General features: G+C 37.5%; 1 protein-coding gene across 1 annotated transcript in view; it reads left to right on the top strand.

The window, feature by feature from the left end:
- Positions 1 to 12507: 12507 nt before the first annotated feature.
- The window catches only part of LOC144256093 (DNA polymerase alpha catalytic subunit-like), a 49506-nt gene continuing 40673 nt past the window's right edge, over positions 12508 to 21340 (top strand). Inside the window, exons 1-4 of the mRNA XM_077801224.1 lie at positions 12508 to 12552; positions 13272 to 13368; positions 14410 to 14490; positions 20653 to 20768. Coding sequence (XP_077657350.1) covers positions 12508 to 12552; positions 13272 to 13368; positions 14410 to 14490; positions 20653 to 20768 — 339 coding nt within the window. The remainder of the gene's footprint in view (positions 12553 to 13271; positions 13369 to 14409; positions 14491 to 20652; positions 20769 to 21340) is intronic.

Genomic DNA, 21340 nt, shown 5'->3' with positions numbered 1-21340 from the left:
CTTTCCCTGCTTTTTTTTTTTTTTTTTTGGTAGTAGGGATTGAACTCAGGGTGCTTAACCACTGAGCCACATCCCCAGTCCTTTCTGTTTTTTTATTTTGAGACTGGGTCTTGCTAAGTTGCTGAGGCTGGCTTTGAGCTTGCCATCCTCCTGCCTCAGCCTCCCAAGCCACTGGGATTACAGATATGTGCCACCATGCCTGGCTTTTTGTTTCCCTCTGAAGAAAAAAATCTAGTTTACAAAAGAAAGATTGCTTGAGGAGTAGAAAATATTTGATTTGGGGGCTGAGGTTATGGTTCAGCAGTACAGCACTCATCTAGCATGTGGGAGGCCCTGGGTTCCATCCTCAGTACCAATAAAAATAAATCAAATAAAGGTATTGTGTCCAACTACAACTAAAAAATAAATACTTAAAAAAAAGAAAGAAAATATTTGATTTTGCTTACCATATTATCCCTAGGGTCTTGAGTAGTGCCAGAAAGAGAACAGGCACTCAATAAACATTTGATGAATGAATGAGTGCTATGAAAGTTGTTCATAGGGTCTTAACTGCTACTGCCATTGAGATGAGATAGACACCCGTTCACCAGAAACAGAGAAGTTACACAATGTAAAAAATGGGTCAGTTTTGGTGTTAGACAAATAAGAGGCTAGATTCCCCCATCTGAAACTTACTTTACTGTTTCAATTAGTAAAGTAAGTAAAGTGAAAGTAAAATAAGTATAATTTATATAATTAGGTTTGATTATATATAAACCCCCCAAATAGCTTCTTTGAATATGTTCAATGTTTAGTTCTCCATCATGGAAAAGACTGGAGGAGGGCAGCTCAGGGATGGTGTAACGGCTTCACAATGTTTATGGACTCACATTGTTACCACTCTATTCCACCATCTCAGTGTGTGACTTTCATTTTTACAGTTATATCATGACCCAAGATGGCTTCTGAGCTTCAGCCATCACATCTGCATTGCAAGAAGAAATACATGGAAAAGGCAAAATGGCAAAACAGAATCCCCTTTCAGACATGCCAGATTTCTTTAAATAGCCTTCCCTCAAATCCCCTCACAACACTACCACTTATATTTTGTGGGCCAGAAATCTGTCATATAGCTAAACCTTGTTGCAAAGAAGGCTGGGAAATGTGGTCTTTTCATCCTCCTGCCAATGTGCCCAGTTGAAAATCCACATTCTATTACTAGAAAAAATGGGGAGAAATGCCTGTGTGGATAAATAACTTGAAATTTCTTGAATAGAGATTTAATATAATAGGTAAAGCACCAATATGCTCCAAAAAATGATCATAACCAAATATGTTGACTGAAAGAAATTTCTGCCAGTTGATACACTTAATTAGTTTAACTATCATATCCCTTTGATTATGTTGATACCAACACACTGACAAAGTGATAAGAATAGCTGTTTATTAAATGCTTTTTAGGTGTGGACTTCATAATGGCACTATACATGTATTATTTCAATTAAATTTCACAATAGCTTCTTAGGTAAGTATAAACATTTTATAAAAGAAGAGCCTGAGATCTCAATAATCAGCACAAGTTTAAACAGAAGTAGAATTCTAAGAGTCAACTCCCAAATCTGACTCTACATGATGCTTTAATCCTTCCAATATAATATTAAAGAGAACAAATTATAAACAATATTTTAAAACAATAATTCTACCATCTCAGAAGATACAGTCCATTTTGCATATTGCATTCACATAACTATTCAATATATTGTTGCAATTAAATGAGCATACATCATTTTGCCCTCTGCTGTTTTCACTTTATGAAATATCATAAACACTTTCCAGGTTTTGCATTTTCCTAATTATTTTCCTTTTGATATCACATCATTAATCTGCTGCTCTGGAGTGGACGTTTAGATCCCAAATTTTTGCTAACATAAATGGCACACATTAACATCTTTGCATTTCTTTTCATCTTTATTATTTCTTACAAAACTTTTATATGTGAGTTGGGCATGGTGGTACATGCCTATAATCCCAGCTATGCAGAAGGCTGAGACAGGAGGATTGCAAATTGGAGGCCAGCCTGGGCAATTTAGAAAGACCTGGTTTCAAAATAAAATAAAAAGGGCTGGGAATGTTGCTCAGTGGTAGAGTGCTTGCCTAGCATGCATAAGACTTGGATTCAATCCTCATTACTGAAAAAAATTTACATAGGGAAATAATGGCTTAAAATATATAACCATGCTTATTGTACTCACATTGCAATGTTATGTTCCAAAAGATTGTACCAATTTACACTGCCACCTTTAACACAGGAGCAGTGCACACTTCATATTACCAGCAGTGGATACTGTTTATATAAAGAGCTATAGAGAGTTAAAAAGGCAAAATTATATTGTTATGCATGTATGAATATGTAACAAAAAATCCCATTCCTATGTACAACTCTAATGCACAATAAAAAAAAGTAGAAAAATATCAAGACCAGGCACATAAAAATTTTGAATGGGATTCAAAAATATTTTGTAGGTTATGTTATGGACTGAATATGTGTCAGAAGGAGAAACAGGGAGTAAACATAGGTTTATTGGGTATTAAGTAATGTTACTAATCATTATTTAAACAAAATGGTCATCACACGAAGAAGGGGGTCGACAAGCATGTGGGCAAAAGTGTAGAGAAAATATTACCAATGTACAGTAAGCATTATTCAATAAAATATACCTATTTGGAAAAAGAAAAAAATGAGATGCTTACATTGCATGCATTGTACCATACACAAGAATCTAATGCCCTTTTGTCTTTCAAAACATTAATATTTTGGAGGAGTCCAGGCAAGATGCTTTGTAAGTCATCCTGCACTGTGCATCTATAAGTGGTCCTATACTTTGAAAAAATCTGATTGTTTCTTCATGTTTAGATTCAGGCTAGTGTGTGTTGTATTTGCAAGAAGAGCATGTAGGCGATGTTGTTCTTTTCTCAAGTGTATCACATCAGGTCAAATGTGATGAGGTTAGACTGCCACTTATTAGTGATGCTTCTTTTGGTCATTTGGTTAAGATAATGCATATACTTTTTTTTTTCTTTTGTACCAGGGATTGAACCCAAGGGTGCTTAACCACAGAGCCACATTAAAGCCCTTTCCATGTTTTTTTTTTTAATTTATTATTAATTTTGAGATAGAGTCTCGCTAAGTTGTTCGGGGCCTTGCTAAGTTGCTGAGGGTCGCTTTGAACTCATGATTCTCCAGCTTCAGTTTCTCAAGTTGCTGGGATTACAGGCGTGAGCCACCGCTCTGAGCGGTGCATATACCTTTAAGTTAGGACACACACACACACACACACACACACACACACACACACACACACACAGAGTGTTCACATTCCTTGAGGCAAAGGATCAGACAAAACTCAGAAAGCGCACCAGGAGGCAGTCATTTTCCCGGTTTGGGGGAGGGGGACAAGGGGGCCAGCCCTACCACGCCCACCTTCCTGCCCGCCCGCGCCTCTTTGCTTAGAAAATCATTTCTCAGAACCAGAGAGCCCCTACTCCCACGCGCCCAAATCTTTTCCCAGTAGCTTGCGTGCGCCTGCGCAGATCCTCCGCCAAGCTCCTTTACAGAGCCCGACCGCTTCTTTCTCCAGCTCTCTTCCGGTCTCTTCTCAGCTCCAGTTTTTCCCTGAGGGGTCATCACAGGGCGCCAAATGCGCGCCCGGGGGAAGGCCCGGGGCGGGGCGCGGCGCGGTGCTGCACGTCAGTGGCCTTCCAGGCGGAAGTCCGCAGCCTCCCAAGCCTCTGTTTGGCTTTCAGGCTGGCGCCTATCTCTGCCCCCGCGCCAGTTTCAGGCTGGTTGGCGCGGAATCGGGAGACTGCGGGACTATAGCGCCTGTGCACGGCGACGACTGCGAACTGGGGGCAAGCGGTGAGGGACGACTCCGCACTCAGAGCACTGGTTGGGAGTGTGGGGACAGCAGCATGATTGCGTGTGGTGGTGGTGGTGGTGATGGGGTCTTTGCTTTATTTCTTCCGAAGGAGGCGTGCGCCGGGTTCGCTGTTCGGGTCTGCTTTGGCTCAGACCTTGTGGTTCAGGGCGGGGGCCTTTCGGGTGTCAGAACCAGCATTCTAGTAGGGCGGCTTGCAAATCCGAGCCACCCGTTGCAGGGTTTTCTGTTTGGGAGACTGTCACATCTCTGTCAGAAAGTGACCCCTTTTAAAAATTCCTTTGGTAAGTCATACCCACGTGTGGGAACAACTTCAGCGAGACTGGGGTCGGTGGGGCACTGGCCAGATCGAGGGTATTTCACTTCTCCCACCCGCTTGAGGACTACGACAGAAGATATTTCCTCTCCCTTGCTAGAAACTCCTGGAAAATTGTTACACTTTCTAACTAGGCAGGAGAGAAAGCTGCAAGTGCTGACACCATATACAAATGCGTTTTGTCTTTTTAGTAATGGATTTCTATTTTATGCATTAACACTTTTTCTTTCAAATTTTTCTATGGAAAGTTCTTCAAGTGCTGCTATTTTTTAGCGTTCAAATCTAATCATTTTGGCGAAGTTCCTAAAAAATACATCAATTCAGCATTTCGGGTACATTGTATATCACTCAGTTTGTCAGTGGTAATCTTTTACTTCCAAAAATAGAATACAAAAATGCAAATAGATTCGTCTGATTTCTGATTTTTGAACAGTGTTCAACTAAAATGTGACTTAACTTCCGTGAACTTCTAACATAAAATCAGATGCTTCACTTTTTTAGCCCAAGCATCTCCTGTCACTCAAATACATCACCATTAATGAGAACTTGCTTCCTAATCAGCTTCCTTTGCATCCAGCTAGTTGTAAATCACAGATTTCAATTTGTTCTTTAGCCTTTCGTTTTTTAAGACAATTTATTTTGGAGAGTCGACTAGCCTGGATTACAAATGGGATATGGGATGTGAGTATCTGAACAGTCTTTGCAGCCTTCTATCAGTGATTTGCCACTAAGCCCTTTCTTCACCCTAAAAATTGTATGCCATCCATGAACATCAAGAAATCACTCTCTGGAGGATACTGTGCAATCTTGAGACCCCTCTTAAGTCATGATGTTGATTAAGTACTTGCTGAGAACTTGTGACTGGAATTTTTCCTTTAGAGCAGACTGAAAGATTGTTACCTGAAAGACTTCTTTTGCAAGCTAGTGTCTTGGCCTGCTTTTGGGGAGGATGGAGGTACTCCAGATAGCAATTTTAAAACAAATATTTAGGGGCTGGGGATGTGGCTCAAGCGGTAACGCGCTCGCCTGGCATGCGTGCGACCCGGGTTCGATCCTCAGCACCACATACCAACAAAGATGTTGTGTCCGCCGAGAACTAAAAAATAAATAAAATTCTCTCTCTCTCTCCTCTCTCACTCTCTCTTTAAAAAAAAAAAAAAAAAAAAACCAAATATTTAAGTCTTTGTAAATGGATTTTTTTTCATGCTTATTCCTTTATTTACTAGTTACTTACATGAAGCATTAGAGACATGTTCCAAAAAAGGGAAATCTGGATTTTGTTTCTTTTAAATGTTAGCAAGTGGAGCACCTTGACAATAGCAGTGAAAAGTTGAAATATCTATAACTATTTTTATGGATGAAAAGAGATCAAGGGGAGTTTAGTGATCAAAAAAGTGGGTATAATGGTTCATTTGTAAATATTTGTTATGTACATACCAGGCATAGGTATTCTGCCAGGCTCTGATGATGGGTAGACTAGGCATGGTTTCTGTCCTCATGAGTTGATGAATTTCCAGTTATATGCAGTGCTGTGTTGAATCTTCCCTGAGGAAACTGCTTTGCTTTATTTTTGCTCTCTGAAACTAGACTATGTATGTGGGAGTATATGTATGTGTATTTGACTGCCCTGCATCTACACAAAGAGAAACAAATATAAACATTAAATTAGTTTATGTTGCTAAGTACAAATGAAGATAGCCATCCTCATGTAATCCTTGCAGCTTTATGAAGTAGACAGATGTGGTTTATTTCCATTTCACAGGACCCTCAGGTTCTGCATTAGAGTGCTTTGGTGTAAGCTGAAGGAACCTACTCTAGCTAATTTAAACTGGAAAGGAATTTATTAGAATTCCATAGCATTTGCACAAATCCTGAAGGACTGGAAATCTGGTCTGCAGGTTGCTTAGCCAGAAACAGTGATTAAAATTGTACCACAAAACTGGGCCACTGAGGAGGTCATTGCCAACCATGACTAAATACTTGATGCTAGATCTTGTACCTTGGGACATTGCTGGCACTGTTGCTTCACATTCTCAATCTTCCTGCAGCTCTTGCTACTTCTAGAATCTTCCTTAAGTCCATATATCTCTTATTGGGACATTAGCCACTGGGCAGGTTTTTCTAATCATTAGAGCCTATTTTAATGCCCTAGCTCCAGCTGCAAGAGTGTTTGGGAAAGGGAACTTTCAGCTTGTATAGGCATAGGCTCTGTGAACCCATGGGACTTAAAGTGTGTGTGTGTGTGTGGCATGGGGGGGTTCCACAGATTGTTTCAGATGCTGGGCAGCTTCAAATAAAACAGCTGTCCACTGCTGAACTGGTTAACTTGTAGTCTCATATTACCTACTAAATGGCAGAGCTGGGATGTGCTACATCTTAATTTCTCAGTTGTACTGCTCACTTTACACTCATGTCAAACTTACCTTCTGCACTGATTTTCTCTTGATTCCTGAGTACACCTTGGATTTGAATACCTTTGTAGTTTGTCTCACACCTCTTCCTCTGTTTGTTCCACTTTTTACCCTGTTCTGTGCTGGTGAAATTCTTTCTAGGCTTGTATTGGAGACCTTCCCTATGAAAACTGACCTGATTTCTCACGCAAAATTAATGGTTCTCTTCTCTACATTTCCTTGTCTGATGTTCTTACCTCTTCTATGGCACTATATTTGTATTATGATGGTAGTCTCAGGGTCTTTTGCTTTACTTGACTGTGAACCTCTTGAGGATACAGGCAGCTCTGTCTTATTTGTAATTGTACCACACACCCTGTGTAGTGGAGCAGTGTTTCCTGTGGAGTAAGTCCATTTGAAAACCTTTAGATTTTGTCAGATGTCAAGGGAGTCTTAAAGGGAATGTACTGCGGCTAGCTTTTCACTCTTATTGATTGTGTTTAATAATCTCTGAAACCTTTTCATGTAAGCCTACTCAAAAATTTTAAATCATTTGAATTATACCCAAGATTTTGTGACTGTCATCATTAAGTACCCACATTACTTAATTTTTACTTAATGCCTTTCCAAAAATGGATTTAAAAGTCAAATGTGAAAGTCAAACAATAGGCTAAGATGTTATAGAGATTCCATTTACAGGAAGCTAAAAAAAATAAGATTCTCTAATTATACTTGACCTTTAAGATATAATTTTCAACAGTTTATTGCCAGTATTTGGTACATGTTCTTTAGATTGTTTCTTATACTTCAAACAGTCAAACAACTTAGTGTTGTTATGAATATGCCATTGGGGTTGGAGCTTTTAAGATGCCTCTTTATCAATACATCTCCCTTTTTGTGCCTACTCATTTTAATAAATTAGCATGGAATATAGTAGATGGCTGCTGAGCCTAAACTTATGGCTGGCAGGCAGCACTGTCATCTTGATTTGATTATTCATCAGCTGGTATCTGTGGATGAATTCATTTCAGTATATGTGTGGGGTGGTCAGTTTGTAATGACCAAAAGCATGAAGAGTTAAAAAGTTGAATGAGTGAATGCTGAGGCCCTCTGGTATTTCAATCAGTTTTGACAAAATATATTTTAACCTTGGTAATGTGTTATTATTAACCTATAATATCATGGTCCACTGAGGTCTTGAAGTCAGTGATAGAATTAATAAGATGGTTCCTTAGAACCATCTTTGTTTTTGTTGTTGTTTTGTTGTCCTCTAATTCTGTCATGATCTTTCAATACCACTATGAACTTTTTTTAAAAATATTTTTTTTAGTTGTCAATGGCTCTTTATTTATATGTGGAGCTGAGAATCAACCCTGTACCTCACACATGCTAGGCAAGTGCTTTACCACTGAGCCATGACCTCAGCTCACCACTATGAACTTTTAAAAAAAAAAATAATTCCACTTTTTTTTTCTTTTAGTTTTAGATGGACACTTTATTTATTTTTTATGTGGTGCTGAGGATCAAACCCAGTGCTTCACACGTGCTAGGCAAGTGCTCTACCACTGAGCTACAGCCCCAGCCCAAGAATAATTCCACTTTTAATGTTTTTACTTTTGCATCTTTATATAGTATCATCTTGTATTAGAATTATGGTACCATCCTTGTTAAATACCCCCAGTCTCTAATGTATTTCTCTTTGAAATTCCAGGTACTTTATCTGAACTTCTATTAGGGCATGTGTTCTACATATTCTTTAAGATCCAATTGCTACTTATCTCCTACATTAGATTGTAGGTAGGGTAAACACAAAGACCATATTTTTTGATCTTTTAGTCCATCATAGCACCTAGTATTTTGCAAAGAACAGATCCTTCTTAAAGACTTTCAAATGTTGATTAATAGGAAGCAAAATGAATTGTTCTTTTATGACCTACTGGATTATTTGTGGCCTGTCATTTCCAATGGAAAGGCTGTGGACAGCTAATATTTCTGTAGGGTATCAGTTGGCTTTGAGATTTTCCTTTTTTTTGTGGAAAAAATTAACATTGGCTTCAGTTGTAACAGGATCTTAGAGAAGATTTTTGAAGAACTACAGGATCTGCATATTTGGCCATGAGCTTTGTGAATTATTTTACATTATAATATTTAATTTAATATTACATATAATAAAATTGCATATTATTGTTGACTAGAAGTGTTCTTCATTTTTTTGGGGGGGTACTGGGGATTGAACTCAGGGGCACTTTACCACTGAGCTACATCCCCCAGCCCTTTTTATTTTGAGACAGAGTCTCATGAAGTTGCTTAGAGCCTTACTAAGTTGCTGAGGCTGGCCTTGAGCTTGCAATTCTTCTGTCTCAGCCTCTCTAGTCACTGGGATTACAGGCATGCACCACCATGCCTGGCTGTGATTTTGTAACATCTCCTATACCTTTCTGTTTTTATCACCTGTGTCAGATTCAGGAAGTTTTGTAACTTCTCGGGCTCGTCGAGAAAAAAAGTCAAAGAAAGGTCTCCAAGAAGCTCTAGAAAGACTGAAAAAGGCTAAAGCTGGTGAGAAGTATAAATATGAAGTAAGTAACCATTTTTCTTCCTGTACTTTATCTAATTTATAGCCTGCTGGTAGTGTGTGTCACCTCTGTTACTGTATTAGTCATCTTTTTGTCCCAGTGACCAAAAGACCTGACAGGAAGAACATAGAGGAGGAAAAGTTTGCTTTGGCTCACTGTTTCAGAGATTGAATTCATAGTTGGCCAATTCCATAGCTCTGGGGCTATGGAGAGAGGCAGAACATCGTGGCATAAAGGCATGGCAGAGAAAAAGCAGCTCAGAATATGGCAATGGGGGGAAGGAGGGAGGGAGAGAGAGAGAGAGAGAGAGAGAGAGAGAGAGAGAGAGAGAGATTGATTGATTGATTTCTGCTCACCAAGGACAAAATATAAACCCCAAAGGCACACCCCAGTGGCCTACCTCCTATAGCCACACCTTATCTGCCTATAGTTAATGCCCAGTCAATCGATCCACCGATCAGGTTAAGGCTTTTATAACCTAATCATTTCACCTCTGAACATTCTTGCATTGTCTCACACATGAGCTTTTGGGGCATACCGTATACCTAAACTGTAACCTGCTTGAAATAATACTTTCCCAGAATAGCTTCAGTTGAGGACTGAATACAAGTCATTAGTAACAAAGCAAAACTACAAAACACCCTTTGACTTTTATAAAGTTGTTTTAGGGTTTACAAAGTGATTTCACACATATTTGAGCCACCAAAGAAGAAATCACATGGATTTAGAAATATTCGTGTATTTCTAAATAGTAATTTAATTTAATAGTAATTATGAGGTAGATTTATAGATTATGGAGAGTACTCATTCCTTAAAAGTTCCTGTAAGGCACTTTACAGATGAGTTTAAAATTCCAAAATTAAAGTAGCTATATCTGTACTTACCTTATTTGGTGTGCTGTGTCTCTGCTAGGTCCCTTGGCTTTGCTGGGGGAACTGAGCGGTGCTTTTACTTTAAAGTCTTTAGCAGCCTAGTTAAGTACCTTCTCCTTGGACAGTATTGTTTTAATTTGCAAGGGAATGGAGACTTGGACCTTACTTCTGCAATGTCCTGCTTGTAAGATTGAATGTAATACACTTTTGGTGGTTTTCCTCTGCTCATTATTTTTGCCCTGTATGCAAAAAGTAAAGTGATTACCATCTATATATCATTGTTTAGCTTTACCTCCAGCACTCTTTCTGAGTATCTTAACTGCCAAGGCTAGAAAGTGATTAATGCTAGAAAATAATAATACCTAACTTTATTTTTCAGCTTACACTATTATGAGTGATTTTACTAATATGTTTATTCATTTAATCCATCTAGTAACCATATATAAATTAGATACTATAACTAACAACAGTTTGAGGTGAGGGCACAGAAATTCAGTGAGATCACATGGCAGATCCTTTATTTAGACCCAGGCAGTCTGGTTTTGGAATATGCACATTTCACTATGGCCTTTACTGTACTGGGCAATTAAGCAAATAGAAGAGGATTTTTGCCATGTGGCTGGCACCATTTGTTCAAGTTAAGGGAAGCAATCAGATAATAAAACGTTGCTAAAAGAATTAGAGTGAAGCAAAAGTAAAGCATTTTTAATGTAGGTTTTGTGGGGCATTTCTGATGTTGGCACAATTTGGCTGATTTCTCTTTAAACACTGTGCTATTAATTGTATGGCTCTAAGAATTCATGCTGAACAGTAGCAATACTGTTTTTAAAGATAGAGTCTGCTGGGCTTGGAATGTTGCTCAGTGGTAGAGCGCTTGCTTAGTGAGTGTGGGGCCCTGGGTTTAACCCTTAGCACCACATATAAATAAATAAATAATAAATAAAACAAAGGTATTGTGTCCACTGCAACTAAAAAATATTGAAAAAATAAAGAGTCAAAAGAACTTTTTATTCAAAATGATTTTTTTTAAATATTTATTTTTTAGTTGTAGGTGGACACAATATCTTTATTTTATTTTTATGTGGTGCTGAGGATCAAACCCAGTGCTCCACGCATGCCAGGAGAGTGCTCTACCTTTGAGCCACACCCCAGCCCCCAAAATGATTTTTAAAAATAGTTTTCTTAGCCAGGTGTAGTGGTGCATGCCTATAATCCCAGCAACTTGGGAGGTTGAGGCAGGAGGATCACAAGGTTGAGGCCAGCCTAAGCAACTTAGTGAAACACTATCTCAAAAAATAAAAAGGAGGCTGGGGCTGGGGCTCAGTGGCAGAGCACTTGCCTAGCATGTGTGAGGCACTAGATTTGATCCTTAGCACTGCATACAAAAATAAAATAAAGTCATGCTGTCCATCTACAACTACAAAGAAAACAAAAAGGACTGGGGATTTAGCTCAATGGTAAAGCACCCCTGAATTCAATCCTCAGTATCAAAAAGAGAAAGTTTTCTAGGATCTTCTTAATATTATATAAATCAACTGGGCACAGTGGCACCAGCCTATGGTCTCAATGACTCAGGAGGCTGAGGCAGGAGGATCACAAATTCAAGGCGAACCTCAGAAACTTAGCAAGACTCTATCTCAATATAAAAAGTAAAAGGGTTTGGGGATGTAGCTCAGTGGTAAAGTGCCTCTGGGTTCAATCCCCAGTACCATCCCCTCAAAAATAGTATATAAATCAGTTGGATGTGATGGCACATGCCTATAATCCCAGTGGCTTGGGAGGCTGAGGCAGTAGGATCACGAGTTCAAAGCCAGCCTCAACAATGGCAAGGTGCAAATCAATCCAGTGAGACCCTGTCTCTAAATAAAATATAAAAAAGGGTTGGGGATATGGCTCAGTGGTCAAGTGCCCCTGAGTTCAATCCCCGGTACCCCCCCAAAATAGCATATAAATCAATTATTTAAATAAAAAACAACAGTATGCCTTCAACCAACAATAATAATTATGCCAGCCTCCCCTCCCGAAAAAGAAAATTGGTTAATATGATAATATTAATTGGACTAGTTTACATTTGGCTTGTTAATAAGTTTGGTAGAGTAGGTCATTTTTTATCAAATGGTAAAAGGCCAAATCAGTACCTGCCAGTGATCCCTACAGAGTATGTTAAAAAAGAGGTGAAACAAAGCCTAGTCCTGTAATCATTATATGCTTTATAGGTGTGGCAGAAATCAGTCAGCTCTGTTCATCAAGCTCTCAAATCTCTGTGTCCCAGGTTTTTCCTAGAGTCTTAGCTCTTCAAGTAGAGTTAGTCATCTCCCCTGATATCCTATTTGAAAAATGCAGAACTCTTGAGAGAAGGCGGATATTTTTTCATGAGATATCTATGAAATCTTCCTAACCAGCTCACCAGATTCTCATTTGGGTTGTATGTGGCCCATTACCATGGGCAGTGGCAGCAATGGTGCACATCTGTTATTTTGTGCAGAGGTATTCTGCTTTAGTTGTACCAGTAGCTCATGGTACTATGACCCTTTGACAGGCAGCTAATGTGGCTACTTTCTCTGGACTTGCCTTTCACACAGCTCAGCATATAAATCCCTGTGCAGTTTTAAAACCTGAGAGTGGTGGAGGATCAGTGGTGAAGCCAAGAGCGAACACTCAAAAGCCTTTTCTTGTTTGCTTATAGAAGAATATGCTTGTTTTGCCAAATTTTTATAGGGGGCTGGATGAGGGAGATTTTCCTTTTGCATTTTATTTAGTCAAACAGGCATTAAAATTGTTGTCTATTTGTAGAACATCCATCAGTAGTGGAGAAAGAGGTGGTATGCCTTACAGGTTTGCTAAGTATAGGAGCAACCAGTCTAGAAATTACAAGTGAATAATCCCCAAAGCAGCTAATGAAGAATTGGCTATAATTCAGTTTGTTTTTTATGAAGTAGATGAGTAATTGATGGTGTGACAAGTATATTATGCTAATGGAATCATTTAATATCTTATGTTAACACGCACCTAAAAGGAATACTAAGTTAATTGATGTCTATTTAAGGAAAACCCTGTAGTAGTGTTGAATGTCAGAACTCATGATTTGGTTGCAGCTTCTCCATCAGGCTGCCGTTCCAGTTTCAATTTGACAATTTTTTTTTCATAAGAATTGTTCAACACTTTCACTCCATTTGAAGCTTTTTCTCAAACTTGTATAATGGCAGATCGAGGACTTCACAAGTGTTTATGAAGAAGTTGATGAAGATCGGTATTCGAAGCTGGTTCAGGCACGGCAGGATGATGACTGGATTGTGGATGATGGTATGTAGGAGGAAATTACCTGCCAGGCACTGTGTTAGTTGCTTTTTGTAGGTTTTCATGTGGAGTTTCTACTTTGCCTGGGTGGAGGGAAGGCATTGTTAGAATCATACCTTTGGTTTGGATCATTTTTAGTTATTTGAGGATGAGGAAGCAGAACAATAAGAACTTGATTTGGCAACATTTTGGAGAATCAAGGCACATACCTCAAGATATAGTAAAAATCATCCAGGAAACGACTCTGTGGGAATTGTGACGATGCATGAGACCCTGCATTCAACCCCCAACACCAAAGTGGGGAAGGGTGAATTGGGAGGAGGGTGAATTGGAGTGAATTGTTTCTGTGGGGCCAAAACACAGCATCTGAATTAAGGGACAGAGGTTGAGGTTCTCTTTTTTCCTTTGCAACTGTGTGACTGTGGCCAAGTTACTTAATGCCACTGAGCCACAAGTTTTTATTCTATAAATGGAGATAAGAAAACTATCTCCCTGATTGCTGCAAGGAGCACATGAAATTTTAGGTATGAGAGGTAATATGAGCAATGGAAAGTACTGTAAAAGCTGGTTCTTTTCTACTGTTCTTCTGTCCCTTGTATAAAGCTTCCTGCTTATGTGATTGCTGACCACAGGAAGGAGATATAGACTGTGTCTGTGATTATGTTTCTATTTCTGTAATAGAGCTCAGCTATATTCTAATTTTCCCATGTAGACTAGGGTGCCTTTCTGGGCTTTTAAAAAATTCTTCTGGTAGAGTAAAATACCTGTGAAGCAAGCTTTTGTGGCTAAGTTTTTGATCCTGTGAGACCAGATCATTTCCCTGTTTCACCTAGCTAGGTATAGTATATATTTGGTTTTGATGCCACATCTGCTGTGTGGATGACCTGCCTTGTCTGAGACCTGTTTGAATAGGATTCTGCTGCACTTATAAATGGAACAGACTAGGAGAACATCTGAGTGGGTACAAAAGTATTCTTTTTGCCATGGCTAAAATATTGTTGGTGACTTGTGAAAACTTGATCCCAATATTAAATTTTGTTCCTGCAGATGGTATTGGTTATGTGGAAGACGGCCGAGAGATTTTTGATGATGATCTTGAAGATAATGCTCTTGATACCAGTGAGAAAGGTACCTACAAGAGAATGTCATTTTGAGATTTGAAGAATTGTCTAAACTTTTAAGATGACTTGGTATTCTGAAACAATCTCCTTTTGAGGGAGAAGAACCTACACAATTATTTTTAGATAGAGTATATGTTCTGACAGTGAGAGAATCACAGTTGTGTAGAAAATTAAATGTAAGAAACAAAAACAGTACCAGAAAGTATGAAATTTTTAGTCCTATCGTCAGTTTAGAGTTGTTGATATTGAGGACTGCCATAGTAAGTGATGTGTTTTAATTCCTACTGAAATGATGAACTCAGAATTTTAGCTCTTCAGTAATTGTACAGTACAGTAATAAAGTTTAGAACTAGTGTAATCAGCTTGCTTTGTTTAATTGAAATTTAAAATGATATGAATGAATGTGTTAAATTTTCTTAACTGTACAATCTTGGCATTTTTTTTTTCAGGTAAACAAGCCAGATTTAGTTCTGTAAAATGAGAATGGGAAATACTCCTTGGTTTTTTTTTTTTTTTTTTTTTTTTTGGTTTAGTTTGTTAATTGGTCTTCTACCACCAAGTGATAGATCAGGGGTCAGCAAATTATGGCTTAATTTTTTGGGGAAAAAAACACTTCATTGAGATATAACTCACATGCTGTGTAATTCACTCATTTAAAGTATAAAATTCATCACAGAAGTGTGCAGCTATCACCATAGGTTATTTTAGAACATTCTCCATTAACAGCCCCCCCCCAATCATCAAATCATATCTGTTTTTATACAGCCATTGAACTAAGGAAAGGTTTTTATGTTTCCAAAGTGCGTGTGTGTGTGTTTGGTGCTGGAGATTGAACCCAGGGCCTTGTGCATGGGAGGTAAAAACTCTACTAACTGAACTATATCCCCAGCCCCCATAATCATGTTACAGAATCCTATTTGGCCACAAAGCCTTAGTCTCTGCTATCATGCTCTTACAGAGGGAGTGGACTCTCATTTGCACAGTAATGTTTCTCAACATTTGTTTCCTCTCCCCCTTTCCAACCACTGACACAGACTAATTGTTGGTGAAATTTTTGAACTTCAGAAGTCCCTTTCTAAGAATAAAGGCTCTCATCTGCTTAACCACAGTACCATTATCATTTATCGTTGTCTATAGTAATATGTGTCCAGTTTGCTGAGTAAGGTCTTTTGCAGCTTTTTTTTTTTTTTTTTTTTTTTTGCAGTATTAGATATGACCCTGGGCTTGCTTCGCATACACAAGGCCCTGAATTCATGCCCTCTGTAAAGAGCATTCCATTCCCTTAGTTTTGATAATAAATTTGATCTCCTGGTTAAGATGATATGTCAGATTTCTTCTAAAGCTACCTTTCCCCCTTTATGATTAATGCAAATAAGTGGTGATAATTTGAGACCATGTGTATATCCCATTTTCCCATGAATTTTCACCCAGTGCTTTCAGCATCTGTTGATGATTCTCTCCTTTTAAATTTTATTCTATTATTTTTGAGATAGAGTCTTGCTACGTTGCCCAGGCTGGCCTTGAACTTCTAGGGTCAGGTGATCTTCGTGCTTAAGCCTCCTTAATGGCTGGGTCTACAGGTGCATGCCACTGCACTCAGCTTCTTTTCTTTTTAAAATTATCGATTCAAACTCATGGGTTTCTAGAAAATTTACTGTTATAATTCAGTGCTACCATTTCTCCTTTCAGTGTTCAAATTATCCCAGATTTAGCTGGTAGGAGTGAAACCCTTTTTAGTTGGTGCCTGCATCTTTTGATGTGATCCAATCAATCTGAGCATTTCCTAGCTATCAGGGCTGAGAAGATGTTCAAAGTTTACCTTGTACTCCTCCTGTACCAGACTTGGAATCAACTGTTTCTAGCCACCATCTGGTTCCTTTCATGGGGAATATTATTCAGATCTGGGAGAAGGATGTGTTTATTGCTCTTGGGGTATGATGGTTTCTAGCTTCTAGGCCCTTTTGGTGAACAGAACTAGGAAATTATGTATGTTTTGAATTCATACTGATAAATTTTATCCCAGTCCAATACTACTGAATTCATCTTCTCAATTCATATTTTTACACTTTCAATGAAAATCCTTGTTTTCTGAAATATACACAGTTGATTTAGAATTACTAAACCAACAACCTTTCTGTTTATTTTAAGGTACATTTTTTAGTTATAGGTGGACACAATATATTTTATTTTGAGGATCGAACCCAGTGCCATATGCGTGCTAGGCAAGCACTCTACCTCTGAGCCACAACCCCAGCCCTCTATTAACAACCTTTCTAAGTAAAGTTTATGACTTCTTTGCAATTTTACTTGTTCTTGGCGTATATCCCTCTAAAGATTTATTGTGAGAGTTTATAGGTTCATTTGTTTTTGTATTCAAATTTTTAAAAGTCTTTAACTTTTTACAATATTATAAAATAACTATATAATGTCAAAATCAAAATGATATCAAGAGATATATGCAGAAAAGTCTTGCTCTTATTCCTATGCCTTCTGACTTATTTCTACCCATCTCTATAAATAACCATTTTAATTAATTTCTGGTTTACCTTTCCTTTATTCACAGTTATTAAAAAAAAACATATGTTTGGTTTTCCCTCAGAGGGGATGTTATTTATTCATTCATCCATCCATTAGAGTATGAATGGACCAATTTCTGCCAAACTGTAGTGTAGAAAGTCTATACACTGGGACCCTTTTGTAGAATTGTGGCAAATTGTGTATTTGTAGTTTATGTGCGTCCTGGAAGATAGAATGAACCCATTTACTGTATTATGTCCCAGAATCAAGGAGACCTGTGTTATGGCTATTTTGTTAATTATATCAACTTGACTTAGTCCCGAACACCTATGTAGATTTTAGTTTTGGTCAGCTGCAAATTAGGATGTTGGACTGGTTAAGGAGCTTCTCAAAGAAAGGACCCATGTCCCACTCACTCCAGGGCTGATCACAGCAGCAGACATGAAAGAAGTATGCAGTATTTGTTGAATAAATGAGCCACCACTGTTTCTTTTCATATTGTTATCTGTTTTGGCAATACATTAGTAAAGAGAATGAGTTGATATTCTGGAAGACAGCTAGTCTTAGAAATTTTTATTTCATGCTTTGCCACTGCCATTCACCCACAAATCCCCATTGTTTCAGTGAACCTCACTAAGAGCCCACGTAAGGTCACAAGATATTATGAAGGCAAACAGAATTCTGAAATCCATTTTAAAAATTTACAAGAAATTGTAGTTTTGAGTATAAAGTCAGCTCCTTATGGTGTGAATCCAGTCCCTGGCATGCTGTTTTCAAATGGAGAAAAATATTGGTCAAGTCCAAATGAAGAAAAATAACTGGAAAAGCACAATAAAACAGACACTAATTGTGGATTTCTGCATACTAAACTGTGTGTGTGGGGGCGGTTGCTGGGGATTGAACCCAGGGCCTTGTGCATACAAGGTAAGCACTCTACCAACTGACCTATATCCCCATATCCCCAGCCCCCTTGCATACTAAACATTTTAACCATTAAGTATATTCTGTCTTCAAACTGCTCCAGTTGGTCTCAATAAAGATACAAGTTCCTTCATGCAATTCTCTGGTCTCACATATTTTACAAATGTCCTGTAAACCTTTTCATAGCCTTGCCATGTGAAAAATGCCTGTTTTTATTATGGTAGAATACATATCACAGAATTTACCATGACATTTAGTACATTTGCAGTGTTTGCAGCCATCACCATTATCTATTTTTTTTTTAAAGAGAGAGTGAGAGAGGGGAGAGAGAGAGAGAGAGAGAGAGAGAGAATTTTTAATATTTATTTTCTAGTTCTCGGCAGACACAACATCTTTGTTGGTTTGTGGTGCTGAGGATCGAACCCGGGCCGCACGCATGCCAGGCGAGTGCGCTACCGCTTGAGCCACATCCCCAGCCCAATCACCATTATCTAATTTCAGAATATTTTCATTGCCCCAGATGGAAACCCCATACTCATTAAGCAGTCACTCTCTAGTCTTCCTTCCCTCAGCACCTGGCAACCATTAATCTGCTTTCTGTTTCTATGGTTTTGCCTGTTGTGGACGTTTTATATAACTGGGATCATACAATATGTAACCTTTTTTGTCTGGCATCTTTCACTTAGCATAATGTTTTAAAGTTCCTTCCATGCTATAGCATGTATTAGTGCTTTATTCTTTTTTGTGGCTGAATAATATTATCTGGATATGTGTTGCCCATTTTGTTTACCCATTCATCAGTTGATGGGCACTGAGTTACCTACCTTTTTTAATGCTGCTATGAACATGTATGTTGAAGCTTTTGTTTGAATACCTGTTTTCATTTCTTTTGGATATATACCTAGGAATGGAATTGTGTGTACGTATTTCTATTTTCTTTCTTAGACAAAAGATATCATCTATAGATAGTTTTGTAGTTTGCTTTTTTCATTTAAGATATTCTGAAAATCACTTCATATTAGTACTTAACAGATTTTTCTTATTTATGTCTTTATGGCTGCATAGTACTCCATTATTTTGGTATGCTATCATTTATTAAAATAATTATTTCGGGTAGACATTTATTTTCAATAATTTATTATTACAAATAGTGCCACACATCCAGTAACTCTTGTGCATATTATGTTTTCCTTGGAAAATTCCTAGAAGTGGAATTGTTGGCTCAGAGAGTAAATGCTCACAAAATTTTTATTAGGCGTTGACAGGATATTGCCAAGTTCTCAAGTTCTTCTAGGAGTTTTTCTTTTGAACCCTTCTATGAACAGTGTCTGAGTGTGTATTTCCCCAAAGCCCTGCTGATAGTATGTTGTTAAGCTGAATTTTTGCCAGTCTGATATGCGAGAAATGGCATCTCAGTGTGGTGTTCATTTACATTTCTTTTATACATAAAGTTGTGGATCTTCTCATAAAACTTTGTATTTATTGCTCACATTCCTTTTGAGTTTCAATTGGTTGTTTTAGGTCTTTATATCAGGGAAATGTTTGTCAGGGTAATGGATACTTTATCTGTGATACATATTGTAAATATTTTCTCCAGGTTTTTCTTTAAATTCCTTTTCCGGTGTAATTGAATTTATCAGTCTGTTTTTTCCTTGAAAGTGGATTTTGAATTAGTGTTAGATTTTTACTATACCCAGGTTACAAAGGAATTTGCTTTTCTAAAGTACTTGCATAGTTTTATTTTTAAAATTTCCTTTTGATGTTTATATGGATCTTACAAATGGCTAGCCAACACTATTTATTTATAAATCTATTTTTCCCTAAGTGATGTAAGTTGTCATCTTTATTATATGCTAAATTTCCATATGTGATGGGGTCTTTTTTCTAGATTGTATTTTTTACTCATCTGGTATCTCTATGTATATGCCACTACCACACTATTTTAATTATTCATTTAGTTTTTTTGAGATTGAGACTATTTGGGGATGAATCAGAAAGTGAGATTAAAATCGACAGTATTAGGAAAGTTGATTTACACATGGTCAGAAGAGAATAAATGGCAAAAGTTTTCTTTTAATGAGCAAATGCCTCTGTGCTGTTTAGTATTAATGTGACATAGTTGCATGTGTCTAGTTGCTGTTCTCATAAAAATGGAAATCAGGATGATGCAGTATCATAACTTGTAATTCCATTTCTTTACAGTTAAGTTGTTCTGTCAAATTACATATAAAATCAAAGATATGATCTCATGAAGGTTACTAGGATAATATCTTGATTCCAGCTTGGCTTTATCTTTCCTATATCACTTTTTTTTTACACAATACTTTTATTTATTTTTATGTGATGCTGAGGATTGAACCCAGTGCCTCACACGTGCCAGGCAAGTGCTCTACCATTGAGCTATAACCCCAGCCCTCCTGTCTCACTTAAAAAAAAAAGAATTTTTATTAACACTAACATTAGCAATTAAATAGTCACACTTAACTCATCCTGATATTTAACTTGTGTTTTATCAGTTTTTGTAATAACGTTTAGCCCAAGTTTTTGAATTTAGCTTATTTTAAAGTTTCTTCTTTATGTACCTCGTGTAAAATCTTATATATTTGTATTTTGAAGTTTTAATATTTTCTTCCCAAATTCCCATATATGGAGAACAAGTGACTACTAGGCTTTTTGTTTTCCAATTTGAACTGGGACCTTTTGTGTTTCTAAATAATATATGTTCCAATAGGAAAGGATGCTAAAGCACGCAACAGAGACAAGAAGAATGTAAAGAAACTTGCAGTGACAAAACCAAACAATATCAAGTCAATGTTCATTGCCAGTGCTGGAAAGAAAACCACAGATGTGAGTTTCATGGTTTCTGTATATTTTGTCTTTTCCTTTGTGAAATGAATTTAGAATATGATTATACAGATATTAGAAACTTAATACATATTTAAATAACATTTTCCCAGCTTCACTCACTAAGTTGACTTTAGTTTTCAAATGATTTAAGCACCTCAATGATTAGAATTTGGGACATAGAAAAGAAAGATTAAACAGGAAAACTGAATTGAAAGTGTGTTTAATTTCAGTGACTAGAAGGAATATCATGTAATGAGAATTAAAATAGAGGATGGGAGCTATAAATTTAGAATTTACGTATACACAGGTGGTAGTTAAAATCTGAATAGATTTGAGCACTTAGAGTGAATGAAATGAAGATGTAAGGACTGATTGGTTAGGTTCTTCCTTTCATAGTCATGTGTGTGGTCTGGGTGAAAATTTAATGTGCAGGGCTTTCTCATTTTGCCTTCCTTTATAATCTCTAGAAAGCTGTAGATTTGTCTAAGGATGAACTGCTAGGTGACATTCTATAAGATCTGAACACTGAGGTAAGTGATTCTCTGGGAGTTATAAAATGTGCAGGGAACATA

The sequence above is a fragment of the Urocitellus parryii genome, chromosome 7, assembly GCF_045843805.1.
Source record: "Urocitellus parryii isolate mUroPar1 chromosome 7, mUroPar1.hap1, whole genome shotgun sequence".
In the NCBI taxonomy this organism is placed as follows: Eukaryota; Metazoa; Chordata; class Mammalia; order Rodentia; family Sciuridae; genus Urocitellus; species Urocitellus parryii.
This window is presented reverse-complemented; position numbering and strand designations above follow the sequence as displayed.